Below are 27,894 nucleotides of genomic sequence, written 5' to 3' on the forward strand. Positions count from 1 at the left end.
CCCCTTCTGCTTCTCTAAAAAGAAAAATGCATCTTCGTGCCCAATGTAAACATCACAAAAGCTTGGTCAATGGTTTTTATATTAAAAAACTGTTTCAGGTCATCAGATAACTATAGCAACACAATGTGGGAAGAAATTTTTTTAACCAAACAAAAATATATACACAATTTCTTGTATGTGTAGCCAAAGTATCAGCATTTTCCATATAGAACATCCAATATTTTGCTGCATTTTAATTAAGGTGTCTAAACATTATCACAAAGAACTGCAAATTGGTCAGAGCAAACGGTAAGGAAAATTAAGCTCTAAAGGCTTTTTATCACCATATTTCAGGAACCAAGGGTGTAAAATGTTCTAATTTGGGATATATTAAAAGCCATAAAAGGTCTTTCAAAAAGATTAATGGTACTTTGCTTGGATTTAAGATAAGGGCTTTAGCTGGTTGGAAAAGCAGGGCCCTGGCTGGACCCTTGAGGCATTCATCTTTACAGCCACTTGGAAGATTTGTAAAAGCGTCTGCATAACCTCAAGCAAATGCACCCGGCGACATTTTTTTAATTCCTTTCAATTTTACAGGTTTAGCATGCGTAAATCATATTGGGTTGTAAAATAGATATAATGGCACATCTTGTAACACAGTAGAGATTTTTAAAAGACAAACTCGCAAAATAAAGTTCATTTTTCTCACTAAACCTTGCCCTACTGAAGTTTGCCGGTAATCATTTGAAGCATCTGATTCAAACAGCTTAATCTAGCATCACTGTAAACTTCTTATCCATTTCATAAAATACTTTACTCATCTTTGAATTACTAGCTTGTAACAGATTTATGAAGTTTTCCTCCCTTCTGAACACTTTCAAGGCACTTATTTAAAAATACCAATTATCATACTTTAACTTTTGATGGAATAATAGGTCTCTATGAAAAAATATTTATGCCATTCTCTTTTGTTCTTTAATTAAATGAAAACAGATGTTTTCTGAAGTAAAGCGGAACCATTACTGGAGCACTTAAAGTGTTAAGGTCTTTAATTTCTATATCAGTTTGGTCGACAATTCATGATTGTCTTTACTCGAGCTCAACATTAATGTCAAGCAAGTTACCTAGGAGACGAAAGAGATCAAAGAGACAAAAACCCCTCCAATGTCTGATTAATCAAGCCTGCAAACAGCTTATTTCTTTTCGCCTGCATGCAAGTATGAAAATGAGATTCTGGGAGCCGAACATTGTGCAGATTTGTTCATTCTTATCAGAACAAAGCCAGCGGCAGCTTATTTCATGGATCATTGGCACTGTCATCAGTGCTACACAGAACGGGTGACAGCTCCTCATTTTGAGGCTTGAACAAAATTAGCAAAAAGTCGGCACAAATTAGCCTCTCATCTTTTTGGTAATATGACATTATTCATTTACTTTTTATCCAATTTTTAATTTTTTCCTTGTCAGCTATCCCTTTCTAGTGTCTCCTGCATGGCATCACAAAATGCCTTCTTAGAAACAAGCAGAGAAATAGCCAAAGTTGAAATAACATGCAAAGTTCAAAAAGCAAAGAAGAAAAAGCACTTCCAAGGACTGATGATGCTTTATTTTTTTTTTTTTAGTAACTTTCAAAACTTTGCAAAAATATTAACAGCTCAGAACACCATGCAGTTAAGGAGTTTTATGAAATCGCTAGTATATTTCAATAAAGAAGATGATGTGGCTAATGTATTTCACTCAAACCACAATTTCACATGGCAGGTGCTATAGTAGATTCAGGATGTCTCCACTCGGATTGGTACCTTTCTCTCCACGGTCATACCTGAGATGCCAAAGCTCTGAGGACAGCAAATAAGCTCTGCCATATCCAGGCATTTAAACACTGACTGTAAATCAAGTCTTTTTCTCTCTGTTAGAGGAAACAGCCCAATTTCACTGTCATCTTAAAATGTGCACACACAGGTTTGCATGTTTGTGTACTACTTACATCTATGTTGTGTACACAACTGTACAAACACCTATTATTTATTTTTATACCTACAACTTCATTATCAGTTAAATCCAAATGGCTTTTATTTCAAAGCATAACCCAACAAACCCTGTTTTTAAAATACATTATAAGATATATTTGTATAGACATATTACATATGTGTGTGTGTGTATGTGATTCACCTTGCAATTTATAAAAAAATTTTGTATTTGGTCCATGAGGTATGAGAAGATAGACTTTGATTCATATCCTCAACTCTGGTTTCATAGCGGAATAGTTTATGTAACACCTGGTTTAATGATGACTGTTAAGGCTTCAAATTATATGTAGATTACAGTATTCCAAAGCAGGGAGAAAAGATGTTATACTGTTGAAATCACTCCCGGATAGAGACATTTATATTCAAGCAACTTATTCCATTCATAAGGGAAAAAAGCATTAAAAAATTAACCATAAGCTGTTAGATGCTTTACACAGTCCCCATCAGAAAGACAGTTTTTTTAAAGAACTGTAGTACTGTTTTCAGCAATTTCTTTATCTCTGTTCTTCTAAGTAAGAAAGCTTATTAACAAGCTTTGAACTTAAAATCACATTTACAATAATGTGCCATCAACAGTTTTATAAGCTAATTAGAAAAAGATTAATTAATGACTGGCTGCTAATAAAATGGCAATCATGAAGAAAGAAACCATGGGTGCTAAGCTTCAACTACCACCAATTAAGAGCTAATTACAAACAAATTATATATGTGTTTTGCTGTGGGCTTTAATTTACTAAAATGGTTTTAATTAAAAGAGAAAACATGCTGATTAATTGAACTGCAGAAAAAAATCTACAGTATAAACTGTGCTTTGTCTGTCTCTTTAATTAGACTTGTAACATCTGAATTTTTTTTTTAAGGTTTGTTAAAAGCACAGATAAACATAATTAAAAGAGAGTATAAGGAACACCATTCTAGGTGATCACCCAATCATACCCCAGGGGTTAAAAGAAAATGTCCTCAGTGCAATGAGATCTAAAAAGCACACCTAGAAGCCTGAGAGGAAAACCCATCCCTCGGTACCATTTTTATTTTTCTCTTGAAGTCGGAGCATTTCTAAAATGCTCCGACTTCAAGGATGTACACCATTTTTTATAGGAAAGAACGTATCTTTAGGTTCCACGTAAAGGAATTCAACTAGGCCTTCCCTCACCTGGATAGGCATAGCTGATTTTCCATACGATGTGCTAATTGTTCATCTATATGAAATAACTGAGTTACTTTTAAGAACTAAGGAGAACAAGGCTTCAAAGAATTAAAATCACCATTTAAAGGTCCCGCATACTATGCACAGACTACAAAATGACACACAGAGGAACATCTAAATTAAAAAACCACTGAGAAATGACCAAAGTTAATGAAAGTGAGTCAGTTCTAGATGATCCTAAATGGGAGCACACACCCCTCCCTCCGCGGCAGGCAGAGCGCAGCCGGCTTCCCCAGGTGGCTGATCACTGCCAACTAGCAAGAGCCTGTTCAGTGAGGGCTTTCTCTCCCTAGTGTCCTAGATTCTCTCCCAATGCTAATCAGTGAAATATACCACAAAGAAACTGGTCCTACACTCTGCTAACTGGAAAGAGAAAAATAAAGAAAGAAAGAAAAAGTAAGGGATGGAAGTCAGCGTTAGGAAAATTTCAAATAGGGGCATAAAACAAATTTTGCCAGAGTTTGCAGGCATTAGATGACTTTGTATGAAATAATATATTCTTCATATACACCCCTGGTACTAGCAAAAAAGGAAATCTCCTTTCTGTAAAAATAAAATGTTGAAATGGAGATATTTAATTTTAAACTCTTAATATGTACAAATGAGTACTATTTAAAGCATTTTTACTTTGTTTACCTTACCTTCAGTGGCTAGAAAACACAATAATTAAGAAAATAGAAAGCACCTGCCAGCCTTCATGGGTTCTAATGATAAATTCTTACAATAGCTAATTGGAATACACGTTCAGCTTCATACCTGAACAAATCATTTTACCTTTGCAATCACGGCTGTTAAGATAGTTCTAAAAGTAGTCACAAAAACAGGAAGAAAATAATTTTGCTCTCTGGAATACAGAATAAAGAGTTTAGAACCACAAGACTTGCTTCACTATAATGTCTTTCAATTTAGTCTTTTTTTTGTATGTGATGCAAACACCTTTCCTAAAATATCGAAGCTCTGAAAACAGCACTGATGAGAAGTAACTTCAAACTGATCAAGTTTGGCAGCATCTCTATCTCAAAAATGTAAACAAATGTTTCAATTCTGAACTCTAGATGTGAGAATGCTCCAGGTACTTTTTGATGGATAAATCTGTCAAAATTGTACTATTTGGGGCAGGGTGTTTTTCTTTTTTGCGTGCGGCGGGGGCGGGCAGTGAATTCAAGCTCTTATTCCATCAGACAACACAGCATGTACATCGACATAAAATTAATAACCAAAATGAAAAGGGTGAATTGTAGCCAGAATCCTCCCAGGGAAGCTAAAGCCTAACAAGGAACGGTACTGGAAAAGTTCTGAATGCTAGGGCCAAGTGCTGTAGCATCTGAAATATTTCTGAGAAAGGACCACTTCTCACATGTTAACATAAAATACAGATGCTATCTCCTCAAATGTGTGTGTGTGTGTGTGTATATATCCCTCTCCAATGAGAATGCCTTCAGATTTTCTAGGAAATGGCTCTAAAAATAGAACTTAGGCAACAAATTAATAATCTGCCCAAATTTAGAGAGTATTTAATATATTGAGCTAGGAAAGAATACAACTCAATCAATTCAAACATTAGTTTCTAAAAAGGCCACTCCTACCTTTGTTATTTAAATATTAACAAACTATTACATTTCAACATTATTAAGTTTACTTATGTTTGGAATCCAAAAATCTAGGTAGTCTATTTAATAAATTTAATAAAGTTAAAATTAAATTCTCAGTTTAATTCATATTGCCAATGTAATATTTATCTATATAAAAATACTATGAAAGTGAGATACTTTTTTAAAATCATTTTATACTTGTGATACCTTGGTTAGGTTCTAAATAAATACTATACTTAACAGCACTAAAGGCTGAAGTCATTGCCTTAGGCCTCCATCCAGAAGTTGCAGCAAAAGAGCTTTAAAATGTGAAACATTTTATTCATTACTCCAAACTGAAAGGTTTTGGCCTTAGCAAAGACGGTAGCAGATTATAACCAAAATATCTCAGATGTGAATATTAAAACCTTGCAAATTATTTTTTTAATGACTACTCTAAGTTATACGAAATGGTTATAACATTACAACATGAAGTATGTACTGATGTTTTCAAGGAATTAAGTTTAGCTGGTGCTGCCGAAGGCCATCCTATTTGAGTCACTTACAGAAAAGGCAACCTTTAAGGGCATGAGGTATACAAAGCGCAAACCAAATTCACAGGCCACCTCCCTTCCCCGCTCATTTCTGCCCTGACGTTGTACAGCTATAATTGAAAGCAATAGATGTAGCTAACGTAGGTGTGACTCATTCGATGGGAGAAACTCACTGCTGCCAAACCACGCTGGTTTTTATCTACAGCAGGCTACCACGAAGACGCCTAGAGAAAAATTCTCTTTCCAAAATGGGAGATTCAGCTGAAGTGCAGCTTACTTTATTAAATCTAGGCTTTAGCACTTAATTTTGAGAGACTTGTTTCTCCTGGTTTCTACAAATTGGTATGATCTGGATTGTAACAAAGATGGTGTGCCAGAAAAGGCAAGTACCAAAGGATGGCATTTTCGAGGATCACTATCAATGAATGGAATGTCCTTCCAATTCAGGCCTGAGGTTAACAAGCTACAAATGTGCTCAAACACCTGTGTACATGTGCGTGTGTGAATGTACACGTATGATATATATATATAAATAGTATTGTTTAAAAAAAGAACTTTTGTTTTCAAATTAGAACAGTTTCATCAGTATGACACAAACCCAAGTGTACTTTTCCACTTTAGCTCTCCTCCAAGATTGTTAACAACAAAGAAGGATTTAATCAACAGGACTTTTCCACTTTAGCTCTCCTCCAAGATTGTTAACAACAAAGAAGGATTTAATCAACAGGAGGGACAGTCCCAAAGCGACCACATTACTACACGGCAAAACCAAACTTGATAGCACAATCTAGGTTTCCAACATGTGAACTTAAGCCCTCCCCCAAACCAGATTAAATACATCTTTAACGTCATAATTAATTTAAGGGAATATGATTCTGGAAAAATATGTGCTTGCTGTGTCATAATGCTAGTGCACTGACAGCTTTGTTCTGGCATGCCAGTTTGTTCTGTTTTGTTTTGCCCTGTTTTGAGGAACTGTTTTCAAGGCCCATTCTCAGACATGGCTCTTCTTTTGGCTTCATTTTTCTCAATACTGATGCCGCCCTATTGGTTTCACAGGCTTATAAATGTTAAACATCGAAAATTAGTTTCACTTATTATGGTTGGAAAAGGCTTTAAGAACTCTGGGGTCTGTGCCTCTGAGCAAAGGCTTTATCAGCAAGTCCCAGTCACTGCTTCTTAAAAAAAGAAAACGGTACTGATTAAAAACCCATATACCTGATTTCCAAAAGGACACCTACCATGCACATATACATTTAATTCATAAAGGGTTTCTGCCCCAAACTCACAATTACTTACTTTGCAAAATCCCATCTTTCATATCCACAGTGATTCGCACCAAGGAGATAAACATGAGAAACTAAACCTCAAACTAAACTATTCATTCAAGAATTCCATCTTGATTACTTTAGGTATTCTTCGTGGGTGTTTAATTAACACGGCATCAGTATCTCTCCAATGTCTGTGTCTGACCAGCAAAAACTTTCCAGATGTTTTTCCACTTATACAAGTAAAAGAATAGGGCCCAAATTATTGTTTTTCCTTTTAATCAGAATTCTTTAACCCCACACTATATAAATTTCTTTTACTAGAACAAAGCATTATACTTGTATGGAAGTAAAAATAACACTTGGGGAAAATGTTTACTATCCTTACAAGTGCTAAAAATAGTATAAATTCCTAAAGCAATCTCATTCATATGTTATGAAGTGTGACAGGAAATAACTCTTAAAATGGAAAATACCTGGCCAGTATTATGCAATTCCCATTTCTAAAATAGCAGTCTGACAAAACAAAACACAGAAACTTAATATTCTCAAAGGAAACACAGATTTCTGAGGCCTCGGAGGCACTACTTCTGTTCCCTCTGACAAGCAGCTTCCCGCGGCAGGGAAAGGAGAGCTCACGCGTGGCCACTGATAAGGCAGACAAGGAGGGAGTGAACATGCAACCCTGGTGGACACAAGGCCACTGCAACCCCAGCCCTCCCAGCGCATCACTTAGGGAAACTGTATCCAATTCCCAATTGACCAGGTTACTGAGAGATTTAGTATAGATACATAAAAGATTCTAGAATCCGGTATCTCACTGAAGGCACATTTTAGATCTGATTTGCCAGGTAAAGGTGAAAAGTACAATCAAATAATGTTTTCAAGATCTTACTGTAACAATAATTGCCTTGAGCAGGAAAACAATCAGCAGTGAATACTAAAACTAGCAAGTAAAGAACAGTGAGGAAAAGCATATTTACAGTCTCAAATCATCTCCCACCTCTCCATACGATACTCATAATTATATAGGGAAGAACAGTAACGTTATAGAGGGGAAACCTGGAGACACCACCTTACCCAAATAATCAAAGGAACATAAGCAATAAATTGGACAAATAGATATCACATGCCTCCTGATATCTTGCACTGAGAAGGACGCAGTATCATTTCTGTCATCTTCCTGCCAAAAAATGCATAACCTGAATCTAATCATGAGGAAGCATCAGACAAACAAAAACTGAGGGGCATCCTACAACATAAGTGGCCTCTACTCTCCAAAAATACTAAGGTCCTGAGAAACAAAGACAGACTGAGGAAACATTCCAGATTAAAGACTAAAAAGACATGACCAGAAAAAAGAAAATTTTCTTTTGCTATAAAGGAAATCAGTGACATATTTGATAAATCTAAATAAGGTACATAAATTAGAAAGAATGGTAAAGCAAATGTTAACTGTTAACATTTTGCAAATTTTGCAACTTTCTGAAAGTTTGAAATTATTTCAAGATAAAAGATTTTTTTTAAAAAAATCAAAGTGTTCAACTCTTAAAATTTTAGCATTACTAACTTTACCTAAAAGGAACACAGTGCTGCAGTAAAGTAAATGCTTCTCTCTGAATTCCCCTGGCCTCTGGTATGGGTGCTAAAAAACAGAAAGAAGACAAAAAGAAAAATAGCCAGCCATGGATGGAACACGGGCAGCCCACATTCTAACGTTATAGACCAGGGCTGGCATTACTCTTTCTTCCTTTAGCAAGGCAAAGATCTGAGGAAACTTAGTGACTGAAGAAGCCACTACAATGACTAACAGCTAACACTGAAATCCTACTGAGTTTGTGGTACCATTCAACACACCATCAAATTCACTGCATTCAAATGTAATACCTGAATCTTTCTACTTGGAAAGAGAATAATAAAATGCTATTATACTCAATGAATGCTATAATCAATGAAATCAAAATATGGTTATTTTAAAGATGAAAAGAGCAATTTTCAAACTGAAAGCACAAGAATATCATAGGCTAGGAGGGATGAATGAATCTTACCAAAAAAAAAAAAAAAACCCTTTTTTAAAATCTCACATTTTTGAAAGGCCACATAACTGCCATTTATGCTGCTTCTTACCTAGGTCCCAAACTCAAGCTCACAGCTTACTAATTTTCTTTAGATTAGCCATTAATAAATGCACATACATATACATAAACATTATAAATGGAAGTATCAATATCTAATGTGACAACTGACTTTAAGGCTTAGGGGGAAAAAAAAGACAACCTGTGAATCCCTAAGCCTTGCTTCTGAACTGGTTTTCTCCCCTACATGAAAGTATAAATCCCAAAAGATACTTGTGGCCAGCAACCAAAAAGAGAAAACAAACAAGCCAACATACAGCCACCAATGGTAGATGTTTTGACATCAGCAGATGTAAGAGTGGAATGGTGTTTCCATAGAAGAATTTACTGAAATAGTAATTTCACCACTAGTCTTAGTTTAGAAAAAATGTTCACAAAAATGTGAATAAGAAAGATCAGTGCATGTGCCAAGAGTTTACACAGGTGACCGATGATATCCTCTATGTAATTAAACACCATGGAGTAGTTACAGTTTAAGAATGAGGCAAAGAAGGTAGGGATATATTAAAAAAGAAAGCTTTGATAGAGCTTTCTTCCTAGAAACTAGGACAAAAAAGATTTACAAAACAACGACAAAAAAACATATGCCAATTATGAGCTCTTTATGTGTGACTTTACCTAGCGATACCTGGCAGTCATTCCTAATTGGAGGAATATTCCTCCCAGAGGGTGCAAGTGAGAACCTTCTGATGCCTTGGTACTTGGAAAAAGAATATTCAATAAACCTACTAGTTTTATACTATAGACTATAGGTTTTAAAAAAAAGGCTGAAAATTCTTTAGGGTTGAGGCAACTACTTAGAATATGCAGTAAGAAAGCATTCTGGGGAGCAAGGGTTAGGAACATGTTGAGAGATGTGACATTAGAACACACGGCTGCCCTCAGGGAGAGTTAAACTGAGTTAAAGATGCAAATGGAAAAAGAAAGCTAGCCTTTTAATCATAACTGGCAAAAAGCTCTCTGAACTAGATGAAATCTAGGGGTTGAATATTAATCATGGATTATTTCCAGCACAAGATTTAGATCAGAATAATTTAATAACATTAAAGACAAAAATAAAACCCAGCATTTCGAAATAAAAGGTGGATTTAAGAGGGAAGAAAACGGACAGAAAGGAAAATCTTAGGTCAAATATTTGAATACTGAACTTACCCATGATCACAGAAAGAACATACGCTCATTTTAGAAGATCTGGAAGCACAGAAGAGTGTCATAAGTTGGGCTGACTCACCTCTCGAGTAGCTAGCTGATTGCTGAGCTCCTCAGCCTTCTCAATGTTCCACTCTTCCACAGCCTGGTCTATGCTCTTTTCAAGGCCCGACTAGAAAGAAAAGAAACCTAAAAGTTAGAGGCAAGAAAGAAAGGCAAACATTTGCTAGTAAAGACGACGTCACAGGACCACACCAAACACATTACATATTTAGACTACTTAATTTTCACAATGATCGTATACGGTAGTTGGTACCACTCCCATTTACTGATGAGAAGGTGGTTCAGAGGTATTAAATAACTTAGCCAAGGTCAGATCATTTCTTGAACTAAGAAAAAGGAGATGCAAATCCAAACTTCTGTGACCCTAAGGACTACGTTTTCCCTTAATAACAATATAATGCTAATGATAATAAGTTAGAAATTATGGCATGCTTATTATGTGGTACACCCTGTGCTTAGTACTATAAGAAAGCTCATTTAATCCACATAACAACTCAATGAAATTATACCGTTATCCTGTTTTGAACATGGAGAAACAGAAGCTTAGACTCACTAATTTGGCCAAGGTCACAGCGTCTGTTTTGAACATGGAGAAACAGAAACTTAGACTCACTAATTTGGCCAAGGTCACAGCGTCTGTAAATGTTAAAGCCACCATCACATGAATCTAGGTTTGCCCAGAGCCTGTATTCTAAACCACCATTTTCCTCTGCCTCTTTTCACTATGGCCTATTCCTGTAACTTGAGACTTTCATTCAACAGCCCCTCCTAGTCTCTGATGATGGGATGGGTACTAAGTTGGATATTAAACATGGGAAGAAAGTTATATATAAGAATGATTGTACTTTCCTATGGAAATGTTATTTACTAGTTGAAGATACTTCAGGAAATCACAATGAAAATTTTCATGGGATCACCAAACAGGCTGTGTAGGATACATCATACTTTATGGAAAGATGCTTCTTAGAGTTAAATAACTGAGTTTTAGCTTATGGAAATAGTTACTAAAGAAAATATAACTTTTTAAAAATAGTCTAATATATGCTTCTTAGAAGAAAATTTTATCCCAACGATGGCTTATCTAGTGTATCTTCCACATTTTCAGTTAATGGACTTCTCCCTCCCTGACCTAATAAAAGAAGTCCAGGGCATGTCTCTTCCAGCAGTATACTGCTTGATTATACCAGTCAACTAAGAGAAACTTTGCTCCCATGTAGCCTTTATTGAAACAAGATTTTAAAAATACCCATACAAAATCTGCCTAAAACGATTTTTGGAAACAAAGACCAGCAAGGTTGTCACTGATGTCTACGCTGAAGTGAAGACTGTTCCTTCTCACGATCCCTCATGCGATAACCCAAGGGCCTGGAGGATGATTAGGCTTCTTTTACTTGCTCCCGACTGGAGCCTGAGACTGGCATTCCACAGCCTCTCAGAGCCTCAGAGCCCAGGCCGTGCTGCTCTACTGTCCTTTTCCCATTCTGGTCCTGTGATCATCCACCAGTCTCCAGAAATTTCTCTTTTTTGTATTTCTGCAGAATTCTTCTCCTGATAGTCCAAACAACGTCCTGGACTCACTCTTCCAACATCCTTCATTTTCAGTGCCTGCTAAATAATACCCCACCCCAGAATCTATACTCAAGGCCAGGGATTCTCCAAGTGTGGTCTGTGTATCAGGTCAGGTCTGCGAGTGATGCCAGTCTAGGAACTGAGCTTCTGCCAGTGTGCAAATCAATTACATGACTACGCACAGGTTTGTCTAGCTGACCTTTTTCAGGGGAGGAAGGATATGGGATGGGGACAACAAGACTTTCTCAAAGAAGGAAGTAGTACACTGAGTTACACTCAGGCACAAGTTCTTTATTTCCTGGAAGCCCAATACTTTGAATACGCTTGCTCTAGGCCATGTAAGAGCTTTACAATCTAGGATTCTCTCTAAACACAAGATTCTGTCCTTCCACTTACCCCAAGTCCTCGGAGCCAGTGAACCGGCCTTGTCTTCATTTGGAACCCCATACTGTGTCACCATCATATTTATTCTCACAGTCCTTCAGCCCCTTCCTGGAGTCTCCTATCCTGCCTCTCTGGTCTGCAACCCATGATTAACCTTTCCAAACTAGACTCTAGGCCAAAAGTTCTCAAAGTCTGAGCCTGGACCAGCAGCATTAGCACTACTTGAGACCTTGTTAAAAATGCAAATTTGAATCAGAAACTCTGGGGTTGGGGCCCAGAAATTCATTGATTCTAACCAGGCTAAAGTTTGAGAACCACTGACCTAAGCAATACCTTAGGCAACTAAGCAACTTTCTCCAACATCACATCTTGTTTTGGTTGTTCCCAACCACTTGTTTCCACTACTTTAACATCTAGGTGTCCCAGCAAAGTCAGAGAAAATCAAATGACTCAATTCACTGGCTTTACTAAATGCTCTTTATCAAACTCAGCTGGGTGGGCTCTCAGTTCTGCCCTTGAAAGTTCCCACACTCCTTTAAGAAGTTGTTGCATGTCTTTTTCATTTTTTCAAATACCCTCAACCCTACCTCCTTCCTTTTCAGCAGATTATAACTCTACCCCTACTTCATGAGAGGCTGAGGTGGTGGGAGAGAGGGAAGAGGATAACCAAGGGTACGTATGTACTTTCTATAATCTTCCTCTCACCCGCTTCTCACTTACTCTGTTCTTCCATCCTTATTGCCTCCAAGAAAGAATCATCTCTCTTCCCAAGACTTATCCCACCTCCTGTGCTCATCATAATTCCACCTGCTTACATGTTATCCAGAACCCTTCTCTTTAAATTTTCTCCTCTCTCTCTCTTTTCTCCATCTTTCTTTCATCCTATAAATAAGCTTGTCCTCCCCAATCTGGACCAGGGGCTGGATGAGATGACACAGCTCACCTCCCTCAAAATGATTTCTTCTTATGTCGGTACTTCATCTCTCTCGAAAGCAGTATATCAGTCGTCCCGTGTCATCCCCCATTCTTCTCTATTCCTTCTGTCCTCATCATTCCTCTGAAACTGCTCCCTCTACAGTCATAAATGATACCATTTGTCCTCCCATCATGTCTTATGTCAACTACATCCCTCATTCTTAAAACTATCTCCCCAAATGTCTATCTTAACTCTCCTCTGATGCCCCTTATCTCCTCCTGTTGTCCCCTAATTATAGCAGTCCTCAAGGTTCTGTGATTGGCCCCCTTTTCTTCTTACTCTTCCCTCTCCTCAGTATTATACTCGATCCTAGGCCTTCAATTACTTCTTATAAGCTGCTTTGTATCTCTAAATAATTCAAAACACCTGACCTCTCCCCTGTACTAAGACCTGTGTCTCCAGCTGCTTGCTAGTCATCTTCATGTTGAAGGCCTTGCAGAGGCAGGGTCTTCCATGTTTATCATGTGGAAAAGCAAGCTTATCAATTCCTGCCCCGACTCTCCTTCAGGGGTGACCCCTAGTCACCCCGGAGAGAATCCTCCGTTATATTCAACGCCTCCGATCCCTGGCTCTTATTTTCACTCTGTTTTTGTAGTGTTTCTCATGTCTCCCTTCTGGCTTCCTCAGGGCCTCATCACCTCTTGTTTGTAAGGTTTCAACCCTCGTCAAACTAGTCTTCTGTTTTCCTAAAGCAGATCCCATGTCATTACCCAGCTCCAAACACTATCACTTCTTTCCTCGTTTTGAAGAGCACCCAAATCCCTTCACAACAGGGTCCCCAAATGCTTTCTCAGCCCCATCTTGGGCAAGGCTGTACTTCCTATGCTCTGGCCACATTTACCAGTCTCTTCATACTCCCTGTGCCTCTGGATGTGTTTCTCTTTGAAAAATCTTAACCACCCTTGTAAGTCTCATGTCGAATGTTACCTTCTCTATCTCTGCAGGTTCCCTCATGCCTATACACCCGCTGACCCCACAGCACCCTCCCCGATGCCCAGTACCTAACCGCTCCCTGCTTGCTGCCGTGCCTGCACGCCACGTCTCTCTCCAGCACTTTCAACTCAGCAACCTAACAGCATCCATTCTCCAGCCTGTCCTGCTTATTCCACATAATAGGTCTGCTTGTTTCCCTCTAATTATTTAGGCTTCCTGAGATTATTTAGGACCTGGGTGCTGTACACCTTTACTCCAGGCCCTAGGATAATGCAGATCTCTTTTTACTACCAATGCCCAGGAACTAAACCAGCAGTCTGCTTATTTAGTGAGGCATTTCGCTGCAGCAACTGGCTAACTTAACTCCCTTTGGTTGCCACAGAGCCACAGCTTACAGTTAATGTCACAAAGTGGAAAACAAGAACATTCCCCTTTTCTGGAAACTTATATGAACTGCTGGGCCTATACGTATAATTTTCACTTAAAAATAAATTAGCTAAAATTACAAATCTCTCTCTCCACCATCAACTAACTCCCATTCCCCCAGCCCATTCCAAGCAGCATCTAATATAGTGCAAAGAGTGCGGGACCAGGAGTCAGAGGACACAGTCACAGCGCCAGGTAAAGGAGGTACTTAACTCATAAGGCTCCGTTTCTTTAAAGAAAATGAGAGAATCAGCTTGGATGACCAAAATTCTCTCCTAGAAATAAAATCCGAGAATTCCACTTACATGGTCAACTTTGATTTTAGCTCTTTTAAAAGTTTTTTTTTTTATTTCAACAAAGTTTCGCTACACATGACTGTTTCTTTTTTTCCTCCCTTTTCTTTTTTCTTTCTTTCTTTCTTTTTTTTTTAGCAATTTATTTAAGTAAAATATAATAGTTCTTTTTGGCTCTGAAAAATTTCTGGTTCCATAGGCACACCCAAACTCTCTGCTTCTATAAGAAGATACTAACATTCCAAACATTTTCAAAATGCTGTTAAAACAAAAAAAAACCCGGAGGTAAAACATTTCCATCACCTTAAGACTAAAAGTTAGTAATAGTTTACAAAGAACATGGTTGCTGAGGTCAGACCTGGGTTCAAATTATAGCTCCTCTACTTACTGGCCAAGAAACTCTGGGTTTTGTCCCTAAACCTCTATAAGGTTGCAGTTATCTCACCTGTAAAATGAGAATAATGCCACATTCTTTGCAAAGTTATGGTAAAGGTTAAAAAAAAAAAAAAGTAAAATACCTAGCAAAGTTTTTAGATCATAGAAGTCATTCAATAAATAAGCTATTTACATTATATCTATCAGGATACCATTAAAACAAAAAGAAGGTTCAGCTCTATATTACTACAGACCTCATTATAGTTTGTCAAGGGCTCAGACCCAAGTATAAGACCCAAGATTTCAACTTTGAGTCAGTAAGTAGTCTCATGAAATACGATTTGAGTATTAAAGCTTTCTAAAAGTCTTAAGTTGGACCCCAGAGTAACCTTTATTGGAATTATCTAGGGCATCTTTCATACCACAGGAGTGGCAGGGGGCACAGAAGCACTGCTGATACTCTGCAGGTCCTCAGCATGCTCCTAAGAGGCCTTCTGGCAGGAATCGAAATTTAGCTTCAGATATGCCTCAGTACAGACAAACTTAGGGATGGCAATTTGGCCCCAGGTGGAAAATCATCTAAGGCCAGTATCTGACAGGTTCCCATGAGGCAATAAGTAAGCTCTTATTAACAGTTTTGTTGCAGACGTCAAGGCAGTACTATAAACATCTAAGAAATTTATGGGTATTAGGTTTAACATTAAGGACTAACCATCCATATGTGTGTAGTAAAACTTCTTTTAACATACCGATTAAAGCTCTTTAAGTCAAACTGTAACAATATATTTCTAGAGAAATTTTGCTATTAAATATTTCTTCAGATAACATATTCAATTTTCAAACCTTAATACAAATGAAGTGTCCACTCAAGTTTGTTGTTCTATGATTAGACCTAAATACCTAGGGGAAAAAATTAGGTAATCTCTCCATAAAGGAGGAAGAAAAAAAAGAACTAAGAATTAAGTGCTACTACTTTTACATAAAAATCACGCCTACCTAAATTATTTGAATCAGGTAAGTAAAAAACTAAGTTGGACTGTTACTTCAGAACAATCTAGATTTGGGACTATTTTACTTTTCAACCTGCTCTGTTTTCTTAGACAAATCATGCTAGGCTTCAGTTTTTTCATCTGTATTGTGAGAATATACTGGCCATACTACCCACCCGACGGGGATCACATAAGGATGACGAGAGAATGGTTTGTACCTGATCCCAGGGGAACAACATGGTACCTCTACACCCCACCATCCACCCTACCCACCCAACACCCACCCACTCAAGGCAACCAGCCTGTGATCTTTGTATTGGCGCTCCGTGTAAGATTCTAGTAAGAAAGAGTATTCTGCTAAAAAAATAAGTTTGAAAAAAGCCGTACTATACAATAGCAGCTTCCTCTCATAAACAACTAAAAATTATCAAAGACATTGTGCAGTTACTCTCAAAATTTTTAAAAGTACCTCTGGTTTTTCTTGCCAAAAAGTATCCATTAAGTATACATAAAACTACTTTCAAAAATGACTGCTGACTAATCAAACTGATTCAACTAAAGAATACTTGAGACATTTATAATGAAATTGAGTAAAATTTATTCTAAAGAAATTCCCACATAGACACAAAACAATTGTTATGATTACAGAATTATTGATAAGTGCCGGAACTGCTACCATTAACACAATTATAGCTGTATTTAATACAAAGAACACTTTAAAACAGCTTTGGATATTAGGAAGATTACATTTTAAAAATATAAGTCTCTCTGCACTGTCAGGGAAGCAGGTGACAGCAGTGTTGTAAATACACATCCTTGGTTGAGCAACAGTTTTGGCTTGGCAGTGGAGAAAGAAAGAAAGAGAGAGAGAGAGAGGAGAGAGGGAGAGAGAAGGAAGGAAGGAAGGAAGGAAAGGAGGGAGGGAGGAAGGAAGGAGAGAGAGAGAGAGAGAGAGGAAGGAAGGAAGGAAGGAAGGAAGGAAGGAAGGAAGGAAGGAAGGAAGGAAGGAAGGAAGGAAGGAAGGAAGGAAGGAAAAGAGAGAGAAAGAAAGAGAAAAAGAAAAGAAGGAAAAGAATAAAAAAGAAAAAGGACTACACGATAGATGTAAGAAGTTTGTTTTGTTTTACCATTCTTGAGAGTTGAGTGATTGAGCGAAAAGAGACTAAAAAGGGTCTCTGAGATATGGTAACAGATCAGCCTCTGCTCCAGAGAAGTAAAATAATGGACTATAAATCCATGCTAGTTTTGTCCATACTGCATCACGGATTTTCATGATCCTCTCTAGATTTCTTGGGCAGTGCTATTATCTGCTGAACTTACATTTATTCTTAGCATTTATCTTGGTGCCCCCCGTGTGGACATTCTTTAATGTCTATTTACTCTGTTGGATTCACAGTAGAGACTTTAGCATGACAGCAAAAGGGGCGCATGTGAAACAGTGATCCCAAACCAAAGAATGAGTGTGAACCTGCTGGCATGCAGTTAAGCTGAACTACCAAGAGAATATGAGATAATCTGGCTTCACCAAATCCTTCCTTTCCTCTTATGTTTGCACTTATTTATAGAATATTAAGTGCTGGCAACATCCTGGGCAGATACAAGCCTGGCCAGTATCAGTTTCCTTGTTTAGGTGATGCCATGACTTTCTTGGGCAGATGCCATTCATACAGAGGAATGCCTACCATTAGGAAAAGCCAAACTTATAAAACAGATCAACAGGTGATTATAAAAGGGTTTAGAGCGGTCTTCCCTTAAACAGAAATTCCTTTTTAAAATGGTGTTTGACTTATAATTCCTTCTAGAATTCGTCTAATGTACAATGTGAAACAGAACACTAGTTCCTAAAACTGAGTTGTTTATAAGATTTTGCACATGAAATCCTAGTATCCTTGATTAAAGTTACTCTTCACAAATTCTAAATTTTAGACAAAGAATAAGTTGGCCTTATCTTGCAAGTATCAAGAAGGTACAATTTCATATATGTAGGGAAATAAAAATATTCTAATACAGATAGATTGTAAAAACATGCCTTCAAAATTTCTACTTTTTAGAAAGGCTAAAATCTGAATTTCATAGCTTTAACTTCACTAAGAAACAATTCAGACATTCTAAAGTCAATACAGTTATGAGAAAACACAACAAATACTGTAAACAGTTGAAGATCAAAGACCGCCTAAGTCACAAATAAAACTTTAAAAAATATTTCCTATGAGAACCAACATTTAACCATTTCTTCCTTCAAAAGAACAATCCATTCAGAGGTTGGGACTCTAAAGCAGGCAGGCCAGAGATGGCCCGTGGACCGCTGCCATCAGCATAAGCCTCCTCCCTCAGGCTTTGGAACAGGTTTGGTACAGTCAAGAGCATCCTCCTCGCAAGATCCCTCCTCCCGGCCCACCAGAATCACAGGAGTCAAGAGCACAGCAATCACACTTTAAAATGCTCACCAGCCCCTTGGGCAGTAAAGCTGGAGAACTGAGAATGGCGCAATAAAGCCTGGGTTTCAGTTTCTCCTCTACCAGTGTTCTTTCTTTGTAAGAAATTTAGCATTTCCGCACCTGCTTGAACATTTGGAAAAAGGAGATTGCTCAATAGCTCTAATTATTTGCAGCAGCAGGTGATCCTGGTTCCAATTCCACAGTGTTCTAGGGATTAGGTGACAGGAATTCTTGGCAAACTTGGAATCAAAAGGTTCGCATGTAAAACTCTGTTGTGTCAGTTTCTTAATGCATGTGCCCTCAAGGAGGCAATTCCACCCAATGAGGGGTTTAAAAATCAGAGGTTTTTCATAAGAAATACTGATTAACCAGAAAATGGTAATCATCTCTATACACAGTAGTATACAGCAATGATCCTGTCTATACATGCAGGATACAATATCCTTGGGCTTCAACCAGCAGGCCTCTGTACCTCTGTCCCTATGGCCCAGAGCTCAATTTTCATGCACCTGGAGTCTGTCAACATTCCCCTAAGTGAATGTATGAGTTATTCATTCATTCAAGCCTCTACTAAATATTAACGCCATCTCTAGACTGACAACTCCCAAGCATGCATCTCAAGCTCAGACTCTCCTGAAGCTCCTGCCTCGTTTTACCAACAGTCTACTCTATTTCTGCTTGCTGATGTTACCCATGCCCCAGAATTAACTCTGGATTAGGCCCCACTCTAAACCTCCCCTCCAAAGCTTAAGTAAAACCTTGCTTAAGTAAAACCTTGAATGGTTTTACTTAATGCTTAAGTAATGCTTAAGTAAAACCTTGAATGGTTCTCTCCCTGCCCTCATAATCCTAGATCTCCCCACCACCTCATAAGCAATCAGGAGGCAAATACTGTTGATCCTACTTCTACAGTGTACCTCAACTCTACCCACTTTTCTATCTTCAGCAGCACCATTCTTGTTCAAGCCGCCATCATCTCATGCCTGGAAGAGTCTCTTAACTGTCCTCTTCTCATCTGCTTTTGTTGCCCCAAGGTCCATCTTCCACGTAAGATGCAATCTTTTCAAACATAACTTAGATCACATCACTCCCTTACCTTAAAACCCTTGAATGTCTCTCAATTGCACTGTGACTAAAACCCAATTCCTTACCTCGTCCTCTAAGGTCCTACAGAGTTTGGTCCCTGCCTGCCTGCCTCTCCAATCTTACCTTGGGCCACCCACCCTCCTCCTCACTGACCCCATCCAGCCAGGCTGACCTTCTTACGTCTACTCAAATGTTCTATGATGACTCTTCCAACCCTAGGATCTTTACCCAGGTTATCACCTCTACACTAGCATTCCTTATACAGATGGTTCCTTCCCATCCTACAGTCTTAGTGAGACGGCACCCTGTAAGAAAGGCCTTCCCTGACCACTCAGCTAAAGTGGGGCTTCCATTTTAATTTCTTCACTATACCCTGTTCATTTCTTTCTTAACAGCTTTTTTAACAATTTGTAACTATATATTTACTTGTTTATCTAGCATCTTGCACACATTAACTTCTTCACTGAACGAATTAATGAGGAGAAACACCTTAGGCAAGGTTAATTACAAACATTTCCCACTGGCTAATGTAAGATGCAATAAAAAAGATCTTACCTTTTCAATTTTTTTCCTTTTAACAGGGGGGTCAAACCTATCGTTGACTCCAAAATACTGAGTAAGCTCCTTCAACTGGGTTTCACTTGAGGACTGTTCACTGTAAGAAGAGAGACAATAACTTATGTTTTACAAAATGTACTCACTTTTACATTTACTGTTTTTAATTGGTTACTACAATTATATTACATCTACTAGTTCTTACGTTTCAGAGGTTAAGTAGTTCAACTATTTGTACAAGTTCTACAATACTATCTAGGACAGACAGATATTTTAAATTCCACCTACCTTTGAGATTCTTCTTCGTTCTTCAATTTACCTGAAAAAGAATTCACAGTGTCAATACCAAGTATTCAGTTATTTCAAAATCATGGTTATTAAAAATTGTTGAGGGCATCCCTGGTGGCACAGTGGTTGAGAGTCCGCCTGCCAGTGCAGGGGACACGGGTTCGTGCCCCTGTCCGGGAGGATCCCACATGCCGCGGAGCGCCTGCGCCCGTGAGCCATGGCCGCTGAGCCTGCACGTCCGGAGCCTGTTGCTCCGCGACGGGAGAGGCCACAGCAGTGAGAGGCCCGCGTACCGCAAAAAAAAAAAAAAAATTGTTGAGCTCAATTGGTCACAATTTAATATTAGCACTATTGACAATTAACCTGAATTAAAACACCTTTTCTGGAGCGTTTTCTTTTTTTCTTTCTGGATCTTGAAGTTGAGATTTTCTGTTCAGAATGTTTTGTATGCAGTTCTTGAAATTTCTACATAAAAGTAAAAAAAAGAAAGAGAAGCAAATATGCTTTGAAGCAAAGCATACATCTGAAAGATAACATGTTAAGTAATAAAAAACTATAACATTTATAAAAATACAAATTTAATGAAACTAGTTCAGTTCTTCTTGAGATACTCTATTGTCTGAGACTTTCACAACCTGAGTTTTTATCTTCATTTATTTCCAAATAAGTCAATCTGATAATCTGAGGGTAAAAGTCAATGGCTCATAGACAACAAAGAGATTAAGACTGTATTATGTTAGGCCAAGTAGCTAATCCTACTAACTGTTTTTTTTTTCCTTCCTCTTTTTATGAAAAACAAAACAAAAATGAACATAAGTATCTGAGTGGCCAGTGAATTGCCCACAGACCCACCGAGTAATAAAATTATTCTGAGTCAATCTTCCGTGCCTATTTACCTCCCAAGAACATATACATTCTGACCACAGCAGAGACACACACAGGACCATGCACAAACACACAGGTACAGGCTTTAATAAGAACACGTCAGAGGAAACCTACATTCCACATATTTAAGGGAATTCCAGAGGGACACTCTTCATATGCATTTACATTTGCCTCTGCTTCAGTTTTTGGTCCATCTGTAGGGATATCTGAGACCTCTGTGTTTGTAATGGTCCCATCTTCTTTACCTTCTTCTAAGTTAAGTTCAGAGCTCTCTACTGTGGCTTCATCATCAGAATTCAACTCAACATCACTTTCATTTAGGCCAGGAGGTAGCAGCCCACTCCACATCTTTTCTGCTAAAGGGAAAAAAATGAATTAAGACGTATAAAGTAGACATGGAAAGAATTTTAAAACCGTTAAAAGATACCCCAGGAACCTAATAATTATACCAATGGTTTGGGAACAGTCTATCTAAACTTTTTTTTTTAATTGGTATAAAGTGGGATGTATCCTCCATATTAAGATACTTTAAATATTTTGCTTGTATAAATTTTTTGTTCTTTTGGCGGTATGCGGGCCTCTCACTGTTGTGGCCTCTCCCGTTGCGGAGCACAGGCTCCGGACGCACAGGCTCAGCAGCCATGGCTCATGGGCCCAGCCGCTCCGCGGCATGTGGGATCTTCCCGGACCGGGGCACAAACCCGTGTCCCCTGCATCGGCAGGCGGACTCTCAACCACTGCGCCACCAGGGAAGCCCTATGTGTATAAATTTTTAAAAAGTGTATTTTCAGCAAGTTTGTTACAAGACACACCTACAGATGAATGACTTAATGACAAGAGAACCTCGATTCTCTAATATATGGATAATCTTGTCCAAAGAAAAGAGGAAATTCAGTAAAAGCATTCACTGCTCAAGAATGTTAAGAGCCTAACAATATACACTGCAGGCAACTTAAGAATTATAATACATATTTCAAGCTGTAACAGTTAGAGAAGAAAATAAAATTGGATGTTTCGCCTGTATTTGAACGTACGAAACTTCAGGGGACTACAGAGTAGGAAAAGTATTACTCAAAGGAAAAATTTTAAGCTATGCAGGTAGTTTGAGAAAAGTATGGTGGTAAAAAGGATGTCCTAGTTTTACATTTTATACTGCTTGCTAAAGTAATACTAAATGGAGTACAATCCTAACAATTTAACAAAAACATACAGCTTTTTAAAATAATACTGTATTTGGGAAACAAGTTAAAGTTCAGGGTAATTCTTATCATTAGTTATACAGCCCATTGGTAGAGAGAACCATTAACTACTGTTAAGTCTAATAAAAATGATTTTTAAAAACTGAGGTTGTAATCATTTGCTAAAATTATAATTGAGTACATTTTCACTATTAATCTCCACGACACAGTCTATTTTAGCATACGTAAGGAGCCAAAACCAGTTCATTCAAAAGAGGCCTAGAATACAGAAGTTGGCTGTACTGCTCAAGATTTACTATCAACTTAAAGGAATAAAATAGAAAGATGGAAATCTTTTTTGCTAACCTTTCTGCCCCCTATTGCGTTAACCTAGTAAGAAAACCACCAGCATTGTCTCTGAGACAAAGTATCACGGGATTTTGCATTACTCTGAAAAATGGATGCCTGATAACTTTTAAGGACCTCCTCCCAAGTCCAAAGAATCAGCTCTCACTTTTCAGTCTGGGTCCAGCCTCATAGTTGCTGGCTCTCTGAAACATCCTCACCAAAACATTCTCTTGGCTTTTTAAGAGGAAGGGTTCTAACATCTAATTACTCCAACTGTAATCCTGACTCCACCATATATTAGTGGTATGAGGAAATCATTTTTAACACCTCTGACCCTCAGTTTTTCCATCTGTTTTACAGGAATAACTATATTGCACACAGGGTTATTCCGAGGATGAAACAAGATAAGCTATTGAAACACTCAACACAGTGTTTAGGAGGTTCTGGGGACTTGATCAATGCTAAGTTCTTTTTGCCATCATTATTATTACTTCTGTGGCCAGGTACTGCATTTTTATCATTTCTATCATGGGTGGCAGCATCCATAAGGTAGCTTTGAAGTTTCTAATGTTTAAGGTGCATTCACTTAGCAATTGATGCAAGTCAGTTACTTCCTTGATTTCCACAGTCTGACTGAAGTTTCAATTAAAAATGCTGATGTCTTTTTCTGAATGGAGCAATAAAACCAGAAGCAAATTACCAGGAAGATAAATGGAACCTAAGCTTCAAGGCTCTTCTTTTTCACAGGTCCTTCCAAAGCACTATACCTGATTTTCTATATTTTAAATCTGTATTCCTTTTTTTAAAGAGGAGACCTCAAATTACATAAGCTCCAAGCCCTATAAAAGCTGGATCCATCCCTAAATCTGGCCTGAGGATTTTAAAAGTTGGAATGGAGGTTATGTTGAGATATTCTGTTAGCACAAAGGACATAGTGTAAAACATGCCAATATTGAAAAACAGGTGTTGTGCTATTAATAAAAATATTTCTACTGTTTTGAGAAGCAGGGGGAGGGGAGTGATAATAAGCTCCATCATGACTTTGCCACTGACATAATATACCTTCAGGCTCACTATCCCATTTCAGGACTTAAGGACAGTAACAAGTTTCAGAGTTAGCTTTCTTAGCACCAACTGGGGTTCTACGTTCGAAGCCACTGTTTCTCCTCCCTGTCCATAGCATCTTTTACATGCCCACTGTGTGCCAGGCACTCTTCAAGACATAGGAACAGCAGTATACAAAACAGGCAAAAATGCCTAACCTCATGGAACCAACATTCTATACAAATGGCAAGCTTCTGTCCATCAGCCAAGTACCACTCAGCCCAGGCTTCAGCTGTGACTGCTCAGATGGGCACAGTTCCTCCACTGGGCCACTGCTTCAGTATCTCCACAGGGTGACTCTGTGCTCTGGGCACCCAAATGGGTTTCACCTTGGGAAGCAGTGCCAGTTGCCGTGGACAGGGCATGCCTTTCCTCATCAGCCCTCAATCATTTCTGATCACTTTTGGACTTTCTCAAAATCATCTATTTTTAGTAAGTTCTTGCTGATGTGGCATTAAGAACTGTCCTCAGGATGCCACTGACTGGTATGATAGTTTCTTGTGTGTGCCCACAGGGGAAAGAAATTAAAATAACTTTTAAAAAGTGAACTCTATGTCCAAATCCATAAAACAAGGCAAAGTTCAAATAAGGCGTGTTTCTGAACTTAATTCCTAAATATGTCTAGAGTGACGTGCCCTTCTCCTCTGACCCTAAAACACATACACGCGCAAATACCAGGGCAACTTGGTGGCCACGGACAAACACAGATTATTCACTGAGGAGCGTGCAAAGTGGAACTGCCCACCTGAACAGCAGCTTGGCTGCAAATCAGCCAATATGGAGTGGCTGCTTCGTGACCTGTTCTAGGCTTACGTTCCAAAACACTGTCTTTCTACTCAAAGCACTTACATGTTATTTATACATTTGTATTGTACTATGGTACCAACTGGTCCTATCAGGCCCCCTGTTACTTCTGTTGTGTTCGTCTGGATTGTGATTCTCCAGTTCTTTGAAGTGCTGCTCACCTCATACCTTCCAGAGTGCATTCCTTCATTTTAAAGCAGATCACTCCAAATTACCCTTCACATGTGAAAATTACTCAGCCATTCTCAAGAGACGTGGCATACCAGAGAACAAGAAACAAGTTTTTTAGTGTAGATGATAGCCAGGTCTATATAACAGTCCGTGTATCAATACATAAATTTTCACGTTTTTAGCCTGCACGTCAAATATTTTAGTTTTATCACTTAGCCCCAAAGAAGATGTAAATCATTCAGAATCCCTTTTTTCTCTATGGTTTTGAGTATCAGCCTCTCCATTTCATATTGGAGAGATTTTTCCACTTCCACAATTATTCTACAAAAAAAATTCTGTGTATGCTATGCAGAACACATCTTTAGTCCAGGGCTGACATGATTTATGATGAACAAAAAATATTTATGTATCATCCTCATCTCAATGGCTGGGCTTTCTTTTGCCCGTGGAAACCAAACACAGTCACTACACTTAGCACACCTGGGCAGATGGCAATGCACCTAGAAGAACACGACACAGCTCAGCAGTTCCTCAGCTTAGGTTTTCCCAAAGTTTTATGAAGACAGTAATGGAGGTCTCTAAGCTAATTTCAATATTCAAAAAGCCCAATATATTTTATTATCCCTCAAACAATATCATCCACCTTTAGGTCAGGAGACTTAAATTCAATGAAACATTATTCTTCACCACACATTCATTCAGCAGAGACTCTGATTGGTAGCTACAGACCTGATTTTTATTAAAAAAAAAAAAACAAGAACAAAAATTAATGAATATAGTTTAGTGGACACAATCTTTCAAAATATAGCATCCATGGAGATATCAAATTATAATAAAAGGAGTTCTAGGTTGTGAAAGGATTGAGAACCAGTGGTAGAGCAGCAGAAAAAACACTGTTTTGAAAGTCAGAAGATGGGTTCCTGGTCCTGAACAACAAAATTGTGGGGAAGACACTGCATCTGTCTGGGTCTTCATTCTTAGCTATAACATGAAGGGTGTGATCAGATCTCTGGGATGTCCTGCTGCTCTAAAATGATTCTTTATGGATCTCAGCATTATACGTGCCCAAATGCCCAGAATCACCTCATTCTTTGCTGTAACATTCCATCCTCTCGCAGTCAGAACAATACTAATTAAACCTCAACACCCCAGAAGATAGGGGTTCTCTCCTAACCCAGCCACCACAGGCAAGCTTGCTACTTTTCAGTAAGACTCTGCACTTCAGAGAGAACACCTAAAAGATGCTCTGCAGAAAGGGAAAGAAACCCCAATTGTGACAGAAGAAACAGAAACAAAACGAAAAACAAAGCAGGTCACCGCTATACATGGCATACAAACAATGTGACAGGCACCGTTTTACCCTTAATCCTCACCAATGACCCTTCCACTAGGAATTATTATCTAAACCCCTTTTACAGATGAGGTAACGGACTCACCTAATGCACTGTAATCCACTTATCTTAGAAAAATAGAACTCTATAGCTTGAAAACTCTATAGAGAACAAACTTTAAATAGTAATATATTCTTGGTGACACAGATTAGAGAATGGGTCTGAAGAATGTCTCCAGCCTGTAATTCTGTTAACATTTGTTAACAGTGAGAATTTTCTTCTCACTTTCTAAGGGCAGAAAGCTATGTAAAATGCTAGGCTAAATCGCATACATTGAAGTCACATTCAGAGGTCTGGGTAATAATGTCACATTTTCTGGAAGTCCAGGCAACTGTGTATAACCAAAACTCAATCTGAGCAGTTTACTGGGTAAATGTCTCCTGCCTCTAATACTCCAGAATTTCAATTCCATTTTTACCAAATGAAGCTGTCTTATTTCCCAGATTTTATATTCAATTAGAAATAAAGAAATCTGAATCTTGTCTGATCTGAATTTAATCTTACTTGTATGACAGCCACAAGCCACCACCCACCAATCTCAAAATTGTGTTAAATAATTTACACAATAATCAGTTTCTGTGACTGGGAATTAGTTACTTAACTGAAATACTTTTAAGCATGCTGTCATCAACATTACTGTAAATGTCCTATTCATGTTTATGAAATAAATACGTTCCCTTTTCTCAAAAAGGTAGAGAAAGTACAACTGAATCACAGGCCTGACTTCGGATTTAAGTTACCAATCTGATTACCCTGATAAACTATTTAGCAGGATTTTGCATGTATGCATATGTTTTCATCAAAGTGAGTGTTTTGTTTAGCCAACACTTCCCCAGACTCAAAACCCTACACGGAAGGATTTACAAGTAACCAATAACACTTCGAGGCTCATTGCAAATTGGATGCAGCTGTGAGAATACTTACAGGGTGCAAGACTGCAACAGGGTGGCTCTAGAAAGGTACATCTTTTCCTGTTTGGCTGCACAACCCGTAACTCTGCAGGCTCTCCGGCAGCAGGGTCACACTCCGATCCCCGAGCGGGAAGAATCCCCTCCCAGCACAGAACTAAGCGTTGCAAATTCTGATGTAGGACGTCTAGCTTGCTGACACTCCCATTGACTGCAGCTGTCTTCCGGGTACAGCAACTGTAAACCAGAGACTGTTTCCCGGACCGAAAGTCTGTCTCCTCGTCCCCTCTCACTCTGGCTGAGGTGGGACGAAGAACCCCTCTCCCACCAACAGGACGGGGAAGGCGCTACGACGCCGGGTCCAAGCAAAGCGGAGGCCAGCTCCGCCGACTCTCCCGCGGGCCCGGCCAAAGGGTTGGTAGGCTCCGCGGAGAGGCTGTGAGGCCACCCACGCTGGCTCCCTCGCTCCCCGCACCCGGCCTTCCCAGGTCCGTCACACCAGAGTCCGGGCCGCCCGGGAGCCAGCCCAGCCACCAGCTCTACTCACCGATCCGTAGCCGGCCGTCCAGCAGACATCTTAAGACCCGTCAACATCGCGCCTTCTCATTGGCTCCGGAATCTCAGCCAATAGGCTAAGGCCTTTCTGGCCTGGGGTCGCCATGGAAACCGGCTGCGCTCAGCTATGCTTTTAAATAGGCCGGAATGGGTTGATTCCTTTCTTTCTACTTCTTTTCTCCCAGCTTTTCTCTCGCCGTTTTCTTCTTTCTTCTGGACGTTTTTAAAGACTCTTCTTTCTCCATTCCTTACCGTACTCCGTGGTGAGGAAAATGCTGGCTT

At 38.8% G+C, this 27,894-nt stretch overlaps 1 protein-coding gene across 4 annotated transcripts in view; it reads right to left on the reverse strand.

Annotated features, from left to right (window-relative positions):
• The window catches only part of FAM204A (family with sequence similarity 204 member A), a 31,653-nt gene extending 3,998 nt beyond the window's left edge, over positions 1 to 27,655 (reverse strand). The window contains exons 1-6 of one of the 4 annotated variants that reach the window (XM_089898216.1): positions 27,605 to 27,655; positions 21,268 to 21,506; positions 20,646 to 20,733; positions 20,269 to 20,299; positions 19,981 to 20,080; positions 9,976 to 10,065 (exon numbers count right to left, since the gene is read on the reverse strand). In XM_089898216.1, coding sequence (XP_089754342.1) covers positions 9,976 to 10,065; positions 19,981 to 20,080; positions 20,269 to 20,299; positions 20,646 to 20,733; positions 21,268 to 21,501 — 543 coding nt within the window. In that variant the 5' untranslated portion in view covers positions 21,502 to 21,506; positions 27,605 to 27,655. Of the gene's footprint in view, positions 1 to 9,975; positions 10,066 to 19,980; positions 20,081 to 20,268; positions 20,300 to 20,645; positions 20,734 to 21,267; positions 21,510 to 27,073; positions 27,295 to 27,604 lie in introns of those variants that run through there. The other 3 variants (XM_089898215.1, XM_089898214.1, XM_022568645.3) reach the window with 3 other exon arrangements.
• Between the last annotated feature and the right edge of the window lie 239 nt (positions 27,656 to 27,894).

Source organism: Delphinapterus leucas, chromosome 16 (genome assembly GCF_059928025.1).
Source record: "Delphinapterus leucas isolate spDelLeu-1000000601 "Yukka" chromosome 16, BTC_Dleu_Yukka2, whole genome shotgun sequence".
Taxonomy (NCBI): Eukaryota; Metazoa; Chordata; class Mammalia; order Artiodactyla; family Monodontidae; genus Delphinapterus; species Delphinapterus leucas.